The sequence below is a fragment of the Callionymus lyra genome, chromosome 7 (genome assembly GCF_982586985.1).
Source record: "Callionymus lyra chromosome 7, fCalLyr1.hap1.1, whole genome shotgun sequence".
Taxonomy (NCBI): Eukaryota; Metazoa; Chordata; class Actinopteri; order Syngnathiformes; family Callionymidae; genus Callionymus; species Callionymus lyra.
The window spans coordinates 17503592-17520930 of NC_141824.1; the positions used below are offsets into that span (position 1 = coordinate 17503592).

At 38.9% G+C, this 17339-nt stretch overlaps 1 protein-coding gene across 2 annotated transcripts in view; it reads right to left on the reverse strand.

Annotated features, from left to right (window-relative positions):
* Positions 1-17339, reverse strand: part of cntn5 (contactin 5) — a 184086-nt gene that overhangs the window by 110008 nt on the left and 56739 nt on the right. For both annotated transcript variants that reach the window (XM_087795066.1, XM_087795065.1), the window contains exon 2: positions 13660-13772. In XM_087795066.1, coding sequence (XP_087651192.1) covers positions 13660-13714 — 55 coding nt within the window. In that variant the 5' untranslated portion in view covers positions 13715-13772. The remainder of the gene's footprint in view (positions 1-13659; positions 13773-17339) is intronic.

Sequence of the window (17339 nt, forward strand, 5' to 3'; positions counted from 1 at the left end):
TTCTTGTACAGCCCGTTATTTTAAAGTGCGCTCTGAATAAATTGAGTTGAGTTGATTTAAAAAAACTAAAGAACCAAACTGTCAAACTTCTGCATCAGAGAATGAATTCATCTGTTTCAAACCAGATTTCGCTACTTCCTGCCTCAGTTTGACGTCTTTGATTGAAACTGAAAGAGAAGTGGATCGGACCGGCTCAGACGTGTGCGAAGAATTAATTAGAATAACACGCGGTAAGTAGGTGAGGCGCTCCTGGGGGCTGGAGTAGACGGACATGATTAGCCGCAGCCCGGAAGATTAATGAAGACCTTCACTGGGAGATTATATTGACTGAAGCTGATTATGCTTGAGACCATTTATTCAGCGGAATATCATTACTGATGGAACAATCCATACATCATATGCACGCTCACCTTCCCCGCGTATCTCGGCAGACGCTCCGACCGGCGCCGCTAATACTCTCAGAGCCCGGTGAAGGATGGCGTTAGTGTCTGAACCTTGTAACAGTGACACAGAGGCCGATGATGGACGGTGGAGGGGCCGAGGTATCAACATTAGTGGTGCCTTTTTTTTTATTTAAAGGCCTGACTAGTTTTGCAGATCTCATCCTGGCTATTGAAATACACAAAATAACGCTCCTTATAATGGTATCGCAACTATACATTTTGCATGCCACTGTCCATCAAGAGACTGACTCTAGGTCACAAAGGGTGTCTCTAGAATGCCACCATGAACAAAAAGATTGTCATGTGTAACTACTGTGGGCAGCCATGGTTCCTGAACGAAAAATCACGAGCCAAGATCCCAGCAGTCTACAAGACAACATTTACCAAGCTCGACTCCAGGGCGAGGAAGAGTTGACCATGGGTTAGAAAAGGGCCAACGGAGGCAAACACAGACCTTTTCGTAGGTTTGCTGTAATGCTAATTGTAGCTTAGGGCCAAAAACCGTAATAGGTATTTTAATAGGAAAGCGGGAGAAAAGAAAAGAGGGAAAATAGAACCTGGTCTTACCTAAAAAGACTCTGTGACGTGGTAAGGCTTTGTGAAAATCAGTTTTGGGTCATTGCTGACCTCAACCCTTGGAGATGAGGATAAAAAAACGGATAAAACTAAACTTTTACAGACATGACAGAATTACGCTTTGACTTTACGACCAAACTACGGCTGTATTTTTTGAGTTGGAGACTTGAAACTTTGTGACTAAATGATGACTGATGGAAATGATTATGCATCTATATTTGGGTGCCAAATTCGCAACCGATTGGGGGGAAATGGTTGTAAAGTCAAAAAATTGCTTCGGCAGAAGCCGCCCTCGATCAGTCTGGAATTTTTGCCTGGATACTCTCTATACAATTGCCCAACTATTGTATTGTATTCACTATGCCTGGTCGGGCACGTATTTGGGCGAAGAATGGTCGCAAAGGTTTACAAATGGCGATTTCTGAGCGACTTCAGATTTGACAAAGTTCTGTGGTAATGAAAAATTTGCGGGCCAAAGTCCTAATCGCAAAATGAAATTTTTGCCAACACACCTATCCAGTGACTCTTTCCCCTGCCGAAAGACCAGCAAGAGTAGTTTGTTAAATGCATAAAAAACAATAACCTGAATATTTGCATGTTATTTGTAATCAAACAGAATAATTTCATTTTGAAAATACTTTTTTGAAATATAAACGATAAAATGACTATGATTAAAACAAAATTAAAAGCAAATAAAAAAACAAAAAAATAATTCATACAGTGCTATTGAATATGGATGATGTAACAACTTATATCGGTGTATTGATTTTTGCCTCAAACCCCTGGCGGTGACTAATAAAAACAAGACTATGCTTAAATCACTTACATTGACTAAATGGAAAGCATTGTTTAATTTCATTTAAAATAGCATGAGTCATAGACTTACACAAATGTAAAAAAGTGCTGCATTTAAAAAGATTAAAAGATATGGTTTAATAGCAATGGACGATATAACTAACAAAAAACATACTAAATAAATATTGAGAAAAGGGTAAAATTCTTGAATCTGTAAAAAATACTGAATAATAAGACGACAGTTTTGGTATTTTCTTCTTGAAAACGTTGTTATAATGCAAAAAAAAGTACTTTTAAAAACTATCAACCGCGACCTCACCCGACTGTTTCTATCGCAAACACTGCATATGTATTAATACAATAATAACGATCATAACCAAAGTTTATTAAAGCAAATCCGACACAGGGTTGAAATAAGTACGATGAGCACATAGGAGCTTTTTAAAAACAGGAATTTCCCTTCTGCTCTTATCTTCTAAAACAACAACAACGACAAATCTTTGCTATTTCACTTGTCAGCCTTGTCTTCGGCGCTGATACTTCTACAGAGATGCTGGAACACGATACTCTAAATTCCCCTTTAAAAAGCGGCGAGTGAATCCCTGGCGCTCGGTCTCGGGTCGCTAACCTCCTGAGAAGACGTGGATCAGTGAGATCCACACCGGCCACTGTTTTTATCAGCTCCAGGTGACAGAAGCCGGAGTCTGCCGCTTTCTACGAGTCAAATAAAAACGCCTTCACGCTTTTCAGTATTCCGCCTGCGTCGGGATTCCCAGGAAAGAGGAAGTAACCTTTAATAAGTCGCTCCCTCACACTTAACACGCCGGGGAGCCGACACTCCATCCGCACGACTCACTCGGGGTCCTCAGTTAACTTCTGGCGGTGTGGGGGGGGGGGCGGTGGATGCAGGTGAGCGTCTGCATCTGACCGTTAAATCTTTTTACCGCCAGCGCAGCAGCAGATTAATTTACTTTTAAGTCAATCTCCGAAAAGTGAATTCATACAGGCTAAACTGAATTCGATTTCAGCTCAGAGTTGAGAGGAGCTGTGATGGGTTTTACGCGAGTCGTCGGGGCTCACCAACGGAGATTGATTTTTGGAAAAAGAAAACTGAACCACAATGGTTTATTTAGAGTCTGATTGCAGTGGCTGTGAAGATTTGTTTTCATTTACAAGCAGTTCACGTTATGTTGTTACCTGCATATATACGTCTCCTGTTTTCCTGAAAAACATTTTTTTTATGCCCAAATCCATTGTTCCATTTCCTGGTTAATTCTGTAGACATTTTTTGGCTCATATTCTCTCGTAACAATCACAGCTGGGACTGCTAACCATGATTATCTCCATCTGAGTCTGAGAAACGAAACAGATTGAGAAGAAGACGGTGGTGCAACCTTTTCATTCTCTCCTCAGAAACAGTTGCATTCCACAGCATTTTACTTAAGTGTATTTGTTATTTGTCTGTGTAGTACAGCGGCTGGGATGTGGGAAACAAGTACAAAGTTGGAGAAAATAACTGTGAAACACATTTGACAAACTCATTAAAAAATACATATAAATATTCTTTAGTTTCATGATCAATTTCTTTTACAATTTGTACATTTGTTTTGGGCTTTTTGACAAGGGATGCAACCGAATCTCGGACGTCACTCAAATGTAGCTCCTGGAAGTGAGTTTTTAAAATCTACTTCAAAAGTGTGTTCATTTGTTTCAAGAATCAAGAAGTTTGTTTCGCACTTCCCAAACTCATTACCAAGATACTACTTCCAATAAAAAATGTTAGTAATTGCGGCTCCAGGAGTATCAAGCGAAATGCTATCGTTAGCTTAGCGCTGAAGTTGTTTCACCAGCTCCTAGCCAAGCCATCGTGTACTTTTGTATACTCTCATCACATCACTACATGCTCCATCTATCCGGAATATACACTGTGTTTGTGTTGTTCAAGTGTTATACATTTATGTACACAATAAATTGACCAATTACATTTTTCAAATAATTGTGAAAAATGTGCAAACTCACATGAAAATTAAGACTACAATCTAGCAAAAACAAATGGTTTTATGATCGTTAAATATATAAAATAGTCAAATAATACTACCAGAAAACAGTACAACTCAACAATAACATCATCATTATTAACGCTCGACTTCGTCTATCCTGTGCCATGGTCCTGTTGTTTTTCTGCACAGAAGCAGTTATTTTTCACTGACATGCACAGTACGAGTTTAAAAGTTTATCCAAGAGTCCGGTGTCAATATAAAGGATGTAACTTTCATACCACTGTGTACTCCACATTCAATTTACTGCGAGGTAAACAGCACAGACCAGATAATTGGAGGATGTTCAGACCAGAAACAGAGTGTGGTAGAGAAACTAATGAATGGAAGGAAGTGGCACATCACGCCCCGACAGAACCCCAACATCAGCTACACATCTTGCAGTTCACATTTACCCAGTCAATATATCAGCTCAGGAATTTAGTGCCTCGGTGGTCTACGTTTACCATAGAAATTGAGAGTATCATCGAATAAAACGCAAAAAATGCTCCCTTTTACACAGTTCATCTTTTCCCTTTTTTTTAAGTTTCAGAGGATTTTATCCAGTTTTAATAGATCCAGGTTTTACCAAGGAAACTAATTCTGTTGGATGCTGCAGCCTTTAGATTCCTTCTTCACACGCTTTATAATTCAAACACTTTTTAAAGCCTACTTTTAAACGTCTCTTGAATGTAAAGCTGATTCTATAGTTTAACTTGCAAATTCTCTGTATTGTTAGATTTCCTGTCTTTTGTAAGTTGTTCCATACAATGTTCCTTTAGCTGCGGAGGATGATATACTGTAACTAGTGACACCTTCCTGTGTTTGTTTAATTCAAATGGTGATTAGCATTGTGCTAGTTGAGCTAGGTACTAGTGATTTTCTGTTGAAGCTTCATGGCGCAGTGTCATTATCTTCAGAGTCCACTAGATGGCGGTCTCTGCACTATTCTCCTTTGTTTTGAACAACTGTTCTAATGAAACATCATATCACTTTTAAACGGATGGCGCCACCTACTGACCTCTAAACAACATGACACTGCTTCATGAAGCCTCATCAGACCATCACTCATAATAACGGCTGCTAACTAGCGGCTGGAAGATTAAATGAAACCCAAAAAAGAAACATGGCGCGAATATATAATACAATTTAATTGTAAATAAAATCTATATAAATATCTTATATAACACACATTTTATTGAACTATACTAGCCAAAAAAGGATGCCTTTAAATATTTATACATTGTCATATGTCCCCACATAAATAATAGTAATTACATTAAAAGGAAAATAATTACTCATCATAAAACAAAAGTTTATATTTAATAAAACTATGAAGAAAGTAAAGTGCAAGCTAATCATTTTTATCAAAGATTGTGAGCTAGACCTCGATGCAATATGTTAATCTTTGTTATTTTGTTCAACGATGAGTCAGGGGCCCAACTTTTTTCGACAAGCAAATAAATGGATTAAATGCCTTGAAAATACCTCATGTATTACTAGAAAGTTTTGTCCCTTTCACAAGGATGTATTTCAGACACACTGAAATGTATCTCCATCAATGACACGACACCGATGTAATCCACTGAGTCACATGATCAGTTGGACTTGAGTGAGACCTCCAAAACAATTGGACAGAAGAAAAAGACTTCTGTTAACATCACACTTCTAACAACAGAGTCCACCTCAGTCGAGATTTACGGAACAACAATTCCAAGAGTTCACAACCACTGACAGAACTACTGACTCGTGACTCAGGTTTTTCCTCCACTGGTCCGTGAACAGACAAGAAATGATCTCAATGCTTCGGACTGATCCAGAACTTCCCGCGGACGGACGAGGACACGGGAGGTTCCGTCCTGCTCTCTCTCTCCGGCTCATACCTCGGGTAACAGTCCAGGACGGACAATCTACGGGGTCTCGTGACCCTGTGTAGAGCTCGCTGCTCCACTGACTCGCAATAAAACAAACCAGTAAAACTCATTTCAGCCGCTTGGCCCTTCATTTGTGAACAGCCGAACCGAGCCCAAACTCATTTTCGACGTATACTCGGAGCAATACTAAAATGTTGGGCGCGACGACACCGAGGGCTCATTAGGACAAAGACAATAAAGGTTATAAAACTGAAAAAGCCGCAGATCTTTATTACTAAGAAGCTTTTTTTTGTAACACCGCCGACACTCTTGAAGTCCTCGGCCAGACTATTGCAGGAGGTCCAAAAAGTTGTAGAAGAAACGAGGAGTAACTTTAAATTGGGAAGTTGGACAACATGTGATTTGTTCCCCATCACGTGGGTGTCCTTGAACGCAGCACGGTTGTTTCTCGGAAATATTTCTAATAAGGAAGAAAGTGATTCTTGTTTAATCAAAGAAGTGTTCTGAACACGATCGATTTTTATTTATTCAAAACTCTCTCCTCAGAATGTCCCTGAAACTTCCAACTACTCCAAATGCAAAAATCTTGCCTAATGGGGGACAAACGCTAAATTAATTTGATTGACGCATAAAATCCTGACGTTAAATTATTAGAGGATGTTTTAAAAGTTGTCTACATTCAACACCAAACAGTTGATTTATTTGACACAATTTAAGTTTTCTTGTCTTAAAAATATCTCATTTGACACAATATTATGATGGATTCAAAAACCACTGGTGGGCAAAGAAGCTATTTTCATGCACTAATGGTTCCCAAAAAAAAAAGTTAGGGAACAAAGCATGAGTCACAAACATGTTTCCTTCCAGAACGGCAGCAAGACAACATTAGCATGAGGGTAAATGTGGGTTTTGGCTCCAACAACAGTGAGCTACAGAAGAACACAACGTCCCTCATTGAAGCAAAAAAAAAAATTCAGCCAAAAATAATAACTTTGAAATAAACTCATCACTTTCAAAAAGTCACTCTCCGAGGATCCCTGCCACAAAGGCAACCAAATGTGTGCGTGCGGAGACCCCCCGAGGGACCCAGTGTTCGGCAAGTGGAGATATTTTACTAACTAGCTGTTGGCGACGACACACAAGTCAGCGCTGGCAGCGTCACAGACATTACCCTCGAGTTCTCCACTAATCTAAAAATCTCAGCCACTTTTTCTTTTTTTTTATTCCGGGCTCAATTTAGTTTCTAAGAGCAGATCTGTCGCATTTTCGGAGCCAGCTGGTTGACGTCCCTGGTGGAGCCATGGAAATACAGCAGGTTTCTGTTTGGACGCAATAAAACGGCTAGAGAGAGGGAGGTCTCACTCTGTCTCATATACACGATCAGAGGGATCATTTAGAGTTTTAGAGCTTAAATAGCAGCCTGACGTATTAATTACAGGAGAGTCAAGCGTGCGTGTGATGAACTAACATTTAAGCGTTGGGCTTTTGTTGTGAGAGGAACATTATTTTATCCAACTTCTATACAAATGACTGGAGTAATTAACGGCGCTGAGGAATGAGAGATGATTCTGGCTTTTGCCGAGGACTGGGAGAACAGTGGGGTTTGAATTGTAAATTAATTACAGTTTCATGTCGCGCAAGCTTTTATCAAAATTGGGTGGATTACACAGAGACAAAGCACCAGCGAACGGCCTTTAGAAAAATCTTCACCAGGGATGCTACATCATCTAACCATGTTTTTGATGGATTATACATCACCTCAAACAAATTAAATGAGCGCAACATAACATAGATGATGTCGTGACTTGCACACTAAAATCTATTTAGCTATTGTTTTAAGTGTTTTTAACTGGGCAAGTCAACCGACCTTAGAACGGTTTGGTGATGGCATTTGCATTCATTTCCAGCCAAGAGACCTTCCTGTGATTATTTAAACAAATGAAGATTAGCATTGTGCTAGTTGAGCTAGGTACAAGTGATGTTCTGATGAAGCTTGATTGTACTTGTGTATTTATTAGATTTTTTTTTTTTTACATGTATTTAGATTAGATATTACTTTATTAATCCCTCTGGGATTCCCTTTTGGGAAATTAGGTTTCCAGTACACAGCAGACAATTGTTTCATAAAACCAAGTAAATACAAAAAGTGCAAATAAAAGAACCAAGTGCAAGGGATAAAAAATTCCATTATTAAGAACTTAGATCAAAGGAGTATTTCCACAAAGAAAAGGATACAAAGTATAACATTGTCCCTTTACTGTCCCCAACCTCAGAGCTATACAGTAAAGTCATAGCTATATATACATATATATATAAATATGTATATATATATATATATCTATATATATATATATATATATATATAGCTATAAAACACGAGGAATGAATGAGTTCCTTAGTCTATTAGTGTTGCAACTGGGGAGGAGCATTTGTACTCCATCTGCTTCTCTTCATTTGTGTTTGATTGGATGGATGTATTATTATTATTGCTGCTGGACAAAAAAAATTCTCCCCCAGTGATCAATAAAGAAACTCCATCTGTATATGAACCGCATTTAAATTAAGTTAAAAAGGTCAATAGTAGTGATGGTCTAGTTCAGCTTTATGAAGTGTCGTGTTCTTTAGAGGTCAGTAGGTGGCGCCATCAGTTTAAAAATGGTGTGATGTTTCATTAGAACAGTTGTTCAAAACAAAGGCAAATAGTGCAGAGACCGCCATCTAGTGGACTCTGAAGATAATGACACTGCTTCATGAAGCTTCATCAGAACATCACTAATGGACAGTATGTTTGCAAGTTATACTCTGATTATATTGTAGTATATCGTAATATAAGATCGTCCATATCGTGATAGAATATTTTTCACATCACCCATCCCTAATACAGAGATTTTAGCTTCTATTTTTGACGAGAAATGGAAAAAAACAAAATGGTATCTTCCTGTGACAAAACATCTCCACTGATCTAGCCATTGAGTGATCAACTAAATCTGTTGTTTGGGAACTCAATCACCGATTTATCGTGGAGCGAGTCAGGGGGAGAACAAAAAGTCATCGCTGACGCCCAGACGGAAGACTTTATTAAAACCCCTCCTGTGACGGCAGTATATCGTCCTGCTGTCTGACAGCGCTAATAACCGAAGCGTCTCGCTCTGCCCTTGGCCAAAACGACTTCATACCCACTTTTAATGTCCCTCCCTCTGAGTTACCTGAAGGCTGAATTACCGCTCGGCGCTTTACGCTCGCAGCGATATGGCGGCTCAATCAACCCCACAGAGAGAAGAAAAAAAAAAAGAAAAAAGTAATGGCACTGACATCAGTCCTTCCTACTTTCAGAGAAAGCTAATGGCGCTGCCCTTTTCTGCTTCGCCGTCATTTAAATATCCATGGAGTCTAAAGGGACGCCGCGGCGAGGAATTAGAAAAGACCAGGTGGGACTTTTGTCATCCAAGTGGCAATTCTATAAACCTCCAGCATGAATAGTGGGTCAATAATGGGCTCCCTCTAGACATCACGTGAACCAAATCACACTTTGAAAAGATGGTTTTAGTCGCGGAGACCCAGCAGTCGGAACATTTCGACTGCGACGGCGGCGCTGTGATCAGCGATAAGACTGCGGCGAGGACAATGAGTTTTTATAATTGCACCTGATATGAAGAATTAAACGACACCTTCTTATATCTATTATCCGTAATGAGCTCAGTGTGACATCACAGAGTGAGTGCGGAACGATCCGTTTCATACTTGATCTTTTAACCCTCCATGGCTGAGGATCCATAATGCATTGCAGCAGACTTATCTTGGTCAGAGCATTTTACAAGTGATTCTTAGAATCACATTTCACGAATTGTGAGTCTAAGAATCACCAGACATTCAATCTGTCATGCATTCAGTCTGTTGCTGGGAAAAGCCAGAGATATTGAACTTGGTGTCAATCCAATTTCGCAGAAGCAGGTCACAATACACACTTTTGGTACATTTGTGTGTGTGCATATGCAGCTCGTCGACTGAAAAAACAAACTTGTGTCTTCCATAGCAATCTCTTGTGGTGACTCAATCACACAAATATACTATTTACTAAATAATTACTAAATAATATATTTACTAAATAATAATAGAGAATTCTAACCCGCTCTAGTAGAAGAACTCACATTTCTCCGATCCTTAAAACTCTTCACTGGCTTCCAGTTTCTTTCAGGATCAACTTTAAAATTCTGGTTCTTACTTTCAGATCTATTCATGGTCAGGCTCCTCCTTACATCAGTGATCTGATCCAGCCTTACACCCCAGCTCGGGCTCTGAGGTCTGTGGATCAGAATCTACTGATGGTTCCTGAACACGGTTCAGGACCAGAGGAGAGAAATCCTTCAAGACTGTTGCTCCTAAGCTTTGGAACGATCTTCCTCTCTCTTTGTGTTTGATGATCTACTGACTCCTTTAAGAAACATCTTAAGACGCTTTTATTTGTTCAGTCTTTTCCTTGATTTTCTGGAACTCCTGTGTTGTTTTATCTTGATCTTTAAAGTATATACTTTATTGAATATTGTTTTGATTGTTTAAGCGTTTTGTGACCCTGGTCTGGAAAAGCGCTATACAAATAACAATTACTTACTTACTTACTTATTTACTAAAGACGTCACCTTCATGTTTGCAAAATAGAGTAAAAAAACATTTTAAAATGTATGATCCATTCTCTAAGTACATACGGTACAGAAGTTTTCGACCGAGTATCCCTGAGGTACGAAACTCAAACCCCTGAATCCGAATCAGATGATGTAGAGCTGTTCGCTTCGGGCCTTATTGGATGTGAAGTGATCGGGATGAGAATCAGCTCCTCCAAATCCGAGACCACCTTAGAATGTCCAGGTTGGAGAAGAGATTCTTCCCTAAGGTGTTCTTGCTCACGAGTCAGGGAAAGTTGTAGCTTGAGATGGACATATGGATCAATCCATCCTGAGGTCTGTATCTGTGCTGGTACAGAAAGAGCTGAGCCAAAAGACTACGTTTTCGCATCCCGGTTCCTACTCTCGTCTGTGGTCACCAACTTTGTAACCCAGAAAACAAGATTGTGGATACAAGCGGCCGTCATTCAGGAGAGACTCAAAGGAGATTCTCGCTCCAGTTATGCTTTCTCAGACACTTGTTTATGATCTCTACTGAGTGTGTTTTGAGCATGTGTAACTGGGGGGAGACCTCAGGGCAGACCCAGGACGTGTTGGCTTGGCAACACCTCAGTGATCTCCCAGAGAATAAGTGGCGGGTGATGGATGATGCATCTTTCTTTTGTGTGTTTTCCACAAGCAAACCGACATCAATTGTTAAAACTCAAAACTTCTTCACAGGGGTCAAAAGTGTCCGGCATCAGTCGTCATCTCTCCAGCCCAGAGTCAGAGCGAGCCCCGAAAATCCCCCTCAAGAGAATTGAACACAGAAGGTAAACAACAATAAAGAGCTGTCAGACTTATGAGACAACAACAGGCCAGAGGAGGACACGGACGTGAGCTGCATAGGTTTTTGGAATCGGCTTTTATGAAAGGCTTATAAATATATTTGTCGTGTATGCTTCAGTCATGGGTTTAAATCCCAACATTTTAAAGCAGTGAAACACTTGACTGAAGCCAACTATCTGATTCCCATAATACGTTGATTTTTATTGAACATTATTAACAAACATTTACTTTATCTAAGTGATTGAGTACCTTTTTTAGCATTTAAAATATATTCGACCCGCGTTCAAGGGTCACAATATTCACCAAGTCAACAACTTCAATAACCCGTTGAGCAAAACAAACTATATTGCATATCTCCATTAGCAGGGCTAAGCTAGCAAGCTAAACGTTAGCAATGTTGTAAAAACATTCCTCTTTACTACCGTTTTAGCGCAGGATTTGTCCCTCACTCAATAACAGACGCAACTTTCCTAAGATGCTCCAGAGAAAGGTTGCAGGTTCCAATCCGGCAGAATCCATAGCATGGACTTTGTTATCCTTATAATTAAGTTTCTGTTGTTATTATGAGTCTGGCTGTGTATATGAATAATTCATGTTATGTATTTTAATTTCTTTTCACACCCCCACGGCATTAAAAAATAATTATTAATTATTTTTTATTTATTAAGCCTTGCTTTCCCTTTTTTCTCTCCATTTAGATGGTTTAGACTGAGAAGGTCAGGGAACGTATTCTATATCTTGATATATAATTTTTTTTATTTATTTAGGGTTTTTTAATATGTTCACAGACTCTTAAAATACTGATACAATAAAAAATATATATTTGTTTTATATTTTATGCCTATGGAAATGCATTGTTACAATCTACGATATAAATATTGTCATTTCTATTTTCTTAAAATACTTATATTAAGTACATTTCTTACTTGACCTCACGATGGTGTATATAAAGTGACCACTGACCGAGCTCAACGCACATTAAACTTTTGCCGGCCTCCAGTTCCCGCGGGAACATCGAAGAACCACAAAAGCTACAAGAGGTTCCGAAAAAACAACCACCCTGTGAAGTTGAAGCTGCAGCAAGAGGAGGTCAACCAGAGGAGAGCATCGTCTGCTTGACCTCCCAAAAAAAAATAGAATTTGAGAAGTGGGAGTCGAAGAGAATAATCTTATATACTTATATATTTTCTACAGCGATCATTTCTGTTTCTTCGTAGCTTCTTCATCCTGACTTGAGCTCCACGTCGACAGCACTCTTGGAGTCATGAAGAATAATTCTGAAACCCGCCGATGTGATAGAAGTATCGGGAGACACCTGTCGCCCGGTCAGAGCCCTTCGTCCTTGAATGTACGGCGAGAGAAAAACGCCTGAAGCGAGACGAGGCATCGGGAAAAAAAAAAAAAAAAAAAGAGCTCAGCAATTTCTCTGAAGAAGCAATTTGCAAAAGACAAGAAGAGTCAATGCAGAACCACGGACGGCGGGAATCAACAAGACGGCGGATTCTATCAACATCATGCACCCGGCGAAGCGGGGAAGAGGAAAATCGATGCCGGGAATTGGCCGAACTCAAGCAAATTAACTACCGAGGTTTTATCAACTAGTTGAAGGAGAAACTTTCTTTGTTGCTTCATTAGAAGAAGGTGAGGCGGCGGCGGCGGCGTCCGGGGAGCGCCGAACTGGTGTTTTCAATTAAAGTGGCGGCTGAATTATTCATATGGTGTGCCGGGCCAGCATCAATAATAAACAGGGTGAAATGCTTGTTTGTAAATGGGCCATAAAAGTACTGATTATACCAGTTGAACTCCAAGATTCAATTATTTACTTTCACTTTTCCTCTCCGGAGTTTCTTTTTAAACTCTTCAAACTGAAAGGGGACCTTTTTCCCTTCATTAAACTTTATTAAAATGTCTTATTTTAGCAATATATTTGTAAATACAAGTCTTTAATCACACTTCCACTGTGAAATAACTACCAAATAATCAAATATTTTAAGAAATGTTATCCCTGACTTACAAGTTTAAGTTCCTGTATTTCCAATATATTGACTGATCACTTTATAATTAGAGGTTTTATCTAATAATAAATGCAACAATAACATACCGACAAATGAATAATGGAATACGAAATTCAATGTGTAAGAATGATCTTCTGTGACTTCGATCTCAGGTGTAGCCGATCGTCAAGCTATCGTCGAGTCAGCAGAAGGTCGTCAGAAAGTGAATTTCCTCAGCAAAAAAAAAAAGAAAAAAATAGATCGTATCCCCACAGCTAACGGTTCAAGGTCAAGGGGGTGAACTGCTGCGCAACTGTTTTTTACATCAATATTTAATTCCACCTTTCATCCTAACTACCAAATAATCGATCATACTTAGACGTCAGTTTCCCCGAGTCGTTCGCAAACATCTCCTTCATTTTGAAAGGATTCAAGCGCTCGTGAGTGAAAGGTCTAAACCGGCACGAATGATGAGATGGTGATGAGACGGTTACCTGAAAGGCCACTGATGACAGACAGGAGGAGGAATGGTTTCCATGGCGACCCCATAGCGGTCGGAGAGGGTCCCTTCTGTAGAAATGTTAGGAGGTCTTCATTAAAGCTGCACCTGAGAAGACAAGGACGCCACATGAGCGTGTGAGGAGGAGGAACCGACCACACTTAGTACACACACATTCAAACACACATTCAAACTGGTGTGTTGTTGTTGTGAAAAAATGAATTCAGTAGGACTGTGTATTGGCACGAATACGATACGTATCACACTACATGTGTGACGATATATTGCGGAATTGTAGTAACAACGATAAATGGATTATTTTAAAGATACAACACTTTTTCTGGTTTTACGTGAAAGTGCAGTATTTGTCCGTGTTTAATTTTTAAACTTTATTTCAAAGCCAAAATGAGTCCAAACATCAGCTGTAAAAGCTGCTGGAGCCTCTTGTATCCTTTCTTTTACACTCATTTCTGCCATTTCACCGGTTTTGTTGTTACTTTGGCACAGGAGGAAATGACGAATGTTGCCAACTAGTGGCCGGAGGTTTAATTGCACCACACAAATAAACATCGAGACTATTTGAGCGTTTATTGTAAAATAAAAGAACGAATGATTGTCTTTTATACACACACTATGGAAATATAAACCACAAAATAACTTATACAGATATTTAAATTAATGATTTATTATTTCAAAGGTAAAAATTATATTTATAAAATTAATAAATGTTAAATGTCGATCTGGTGCTATTGACTATGGATACAATATCTGGAACAAAAGTATTGCGATATATCGATAATTTTGCTCAGGAGAAGGAACCAGAAAACGATGTCAGTAACCCCAAATTAGCTGTTAAAGCCAAACAATAATTGATAATTAAGAATCTATAAAGTTAGTTTGAGATCAATAAAGGATATAGCTTTTTTTTTTTTTTTTTTTATTTGCCTTTGAATGATTGTTTTTGTAATGGCTGACTTGAAAATACAGTGTTCAATGTGTATTAAATATAATGGATTAACATCGTGGTGTAATGGCAATGAACAGAAGAAGAACTTTCATTTTTGTCCATAACCTTTACAGTTCATTATGTCATCTTTATTCCTCTCCACGAATCCAACCATCTTATTTTTCTGCTCATCTTTAAAAGACGTTGCTAACGGAGGAGAGCCGCGATGGCAGCGATTCCACGATCTTGAGTGAGATGAAACCGACGGCGATCTTCGGCTCAGACAGAACAAATCTCCCTCGCAGATATTTCAATTAATGTTGACAGCTGAACTAATTAGACGCTCGTCTTCCAGCAAGAAAAAAAAAACAGCTGATTAAAATTAAACATCATCTCCATGGTTTTCAGCTCCATCTACTCGTCCCGTCCTGAGTACCCCCCGCATGATGAGTCTCAGCAGAGCGTGTCCACAACAAAATCAAGCGTGCGAGGGAAGAGACATTTTTTGAAAGAAAAAAAGAAAAGCTCTCTGGGTGACAGAAGCTGTACGTTACTGTTTTATCCGTCTTTGATCACATCGCCTCAGATTTGACTCCTGGCAGCTGCAGCAAGACTAATATTCCCCTCATTCCTCTGAGCTGGCTTGTTAAAAGTTAGTACTTTTCAGGACCTTGGACAGCTCTTCATCGAGGGGAACTGAGGCCGTAGTTTACTAGGTCCGCCCCATGGCCTCCTCCCAGTTTAACATCTCGTATTACAGTGTCTGCTCTTCACAGGTGAGATAAGCCATGGACTGCAAGTGTTCCAAAAGATTAGTCTTCTGGCTCAGCTCTTATATTAAGACAAGACATAATCTAGCAGTAAAAAAAATAGACAAATAAAATATTTAAAAATTATTGTCTTTGAAAAAAAGGAAAAACGTAAAGAAGTAGAAAAAACTTAAATCAATAGTTAAAAATGAATGTAATACAATGTAAAGAGAAACAATTAATTCAATTAAAATTGCTTGACATGGTAACACAATTACAGAAGTTGATACCAATAGCAGAACTTGTTTTTCGATAATTTTGCCTTAACTTTGAAGTGCATAATTTTATTCATTAAAAAAAAAAAAGAAAACCAACAAATAGACATTGAAATAAAGTGAATGTAATTTTATTTTAATTCCTTTTAAATGTCGAAAAAGTAAATTGCAAAAAAAGAAGAAAAACTTGACTATCAGAAAATTAAATAAAGCCAAATCTTTTTCTTTTTTTTCCATATATATAGTTTAAATAAATGATAGCAACGACAAAAAATAAAGGCTTTACTTTAACACAAGTATGAGTTGTTTTAATAAAAACATAATTAAATAATAAAAAATACTCCAAAAGCCAATCAAACCTACACTAAACTGAAAAAAAACCCAACTCTAGCACAGATCATCTATTTGTCCAGGATCAGACCCGGGGCCTCCTCCAGGTAAAACATCACACCAGTCTTGGAAACGTCTTGCTAAGACCTCGTCATCTTTTTTTGGAGGACCAATGATTTTATTGTCAAGAAAAAGCTGAGCCAGAAGAAAAAAATATATCGACTGACAGTGGATTTCTACTCCCAGCTGTGGTCTCTGTAGTGACTCAAGATCACGGATACAAGAGTTTCTCGGTCTGGACTCTTTTACAAACAAACCAATACCTCTAGGAGACACTTGGAGTAGAACAGAAGACATTGATCAGTCCTCACTTGAGAACAAAACCCCATGATACCTTTTAACTAAACAAGTAAAGAATCCAAAATAAATGCATTTACCACAGATAAGCAGAAAGTTACACTCATTTTCTCCATATTCTCCATCTTGTCAATTAGTTGCAGGTCCAAACAACCTTTTGCGATTGAAACGGAAATTGTGATCTAATAGAACGCAACTTTCAAACCATAAGAAATGATATGTGACAACAAAATCATCTTATGTTGACTAAATAAAATGTTTAAATAATGATGAATAAATCCCAATCTTCAAAATCAACTGACCCTAATGAGTGGCTATGTGTGTCGTTGAAGTGTGATTCCAAATGATTATAAACCACAATCCAAGACTGAACTTTACCCACTGACAACAGACTTGACTTGAACTCAGAGGCTGCAGAGAACGAGAGAATGAAGCCAAGTGTCTCGCTGAGGCACAGAAACAGTTTGCATGAACATAATCGCAGCAGTCGAGGCGACTCACTGACAGTGAATGGAATAACAGAGGACGAGTGGAACGCTGGATCACACTCTATCCTGCTGAGCGTGTGTGTGTGTGTGTGTGTGTGTGTGTGTGTGTGTGTGTGTGTGTGTGTGTGTGGCATCGAGCCACAGTCACGACAAATCCATTTCAGATGCTGCAAGTTTTCTGGGTGAAGAAGGTTTTTTTTATAAAAACAGTATAAAAGCATCTTGTTTAGAATAAAATGGAGACGGGAGGATGAATGTCTCCTGCTCTACTGTGAGTGTCTCCCGGATGACAGAGTGTCTCTCTGATAAAGACCAAACAGGAAATCTCTTGAATCTGTGATCTTGCTTATAGAGGCACGACAAAGCTGCTGACCACAGATATACAAGATCAATAATTGTAAAAGATAGTACAAATCCACCATTTTTGTAGCTCTTTCTCCACCACAGAATACTCACTCAGACACTGCATTTAGTGACGGCCTGATGAAGCTTCATGAAGCAGTGTCATTATTTTTAGAGTCCACTAGATG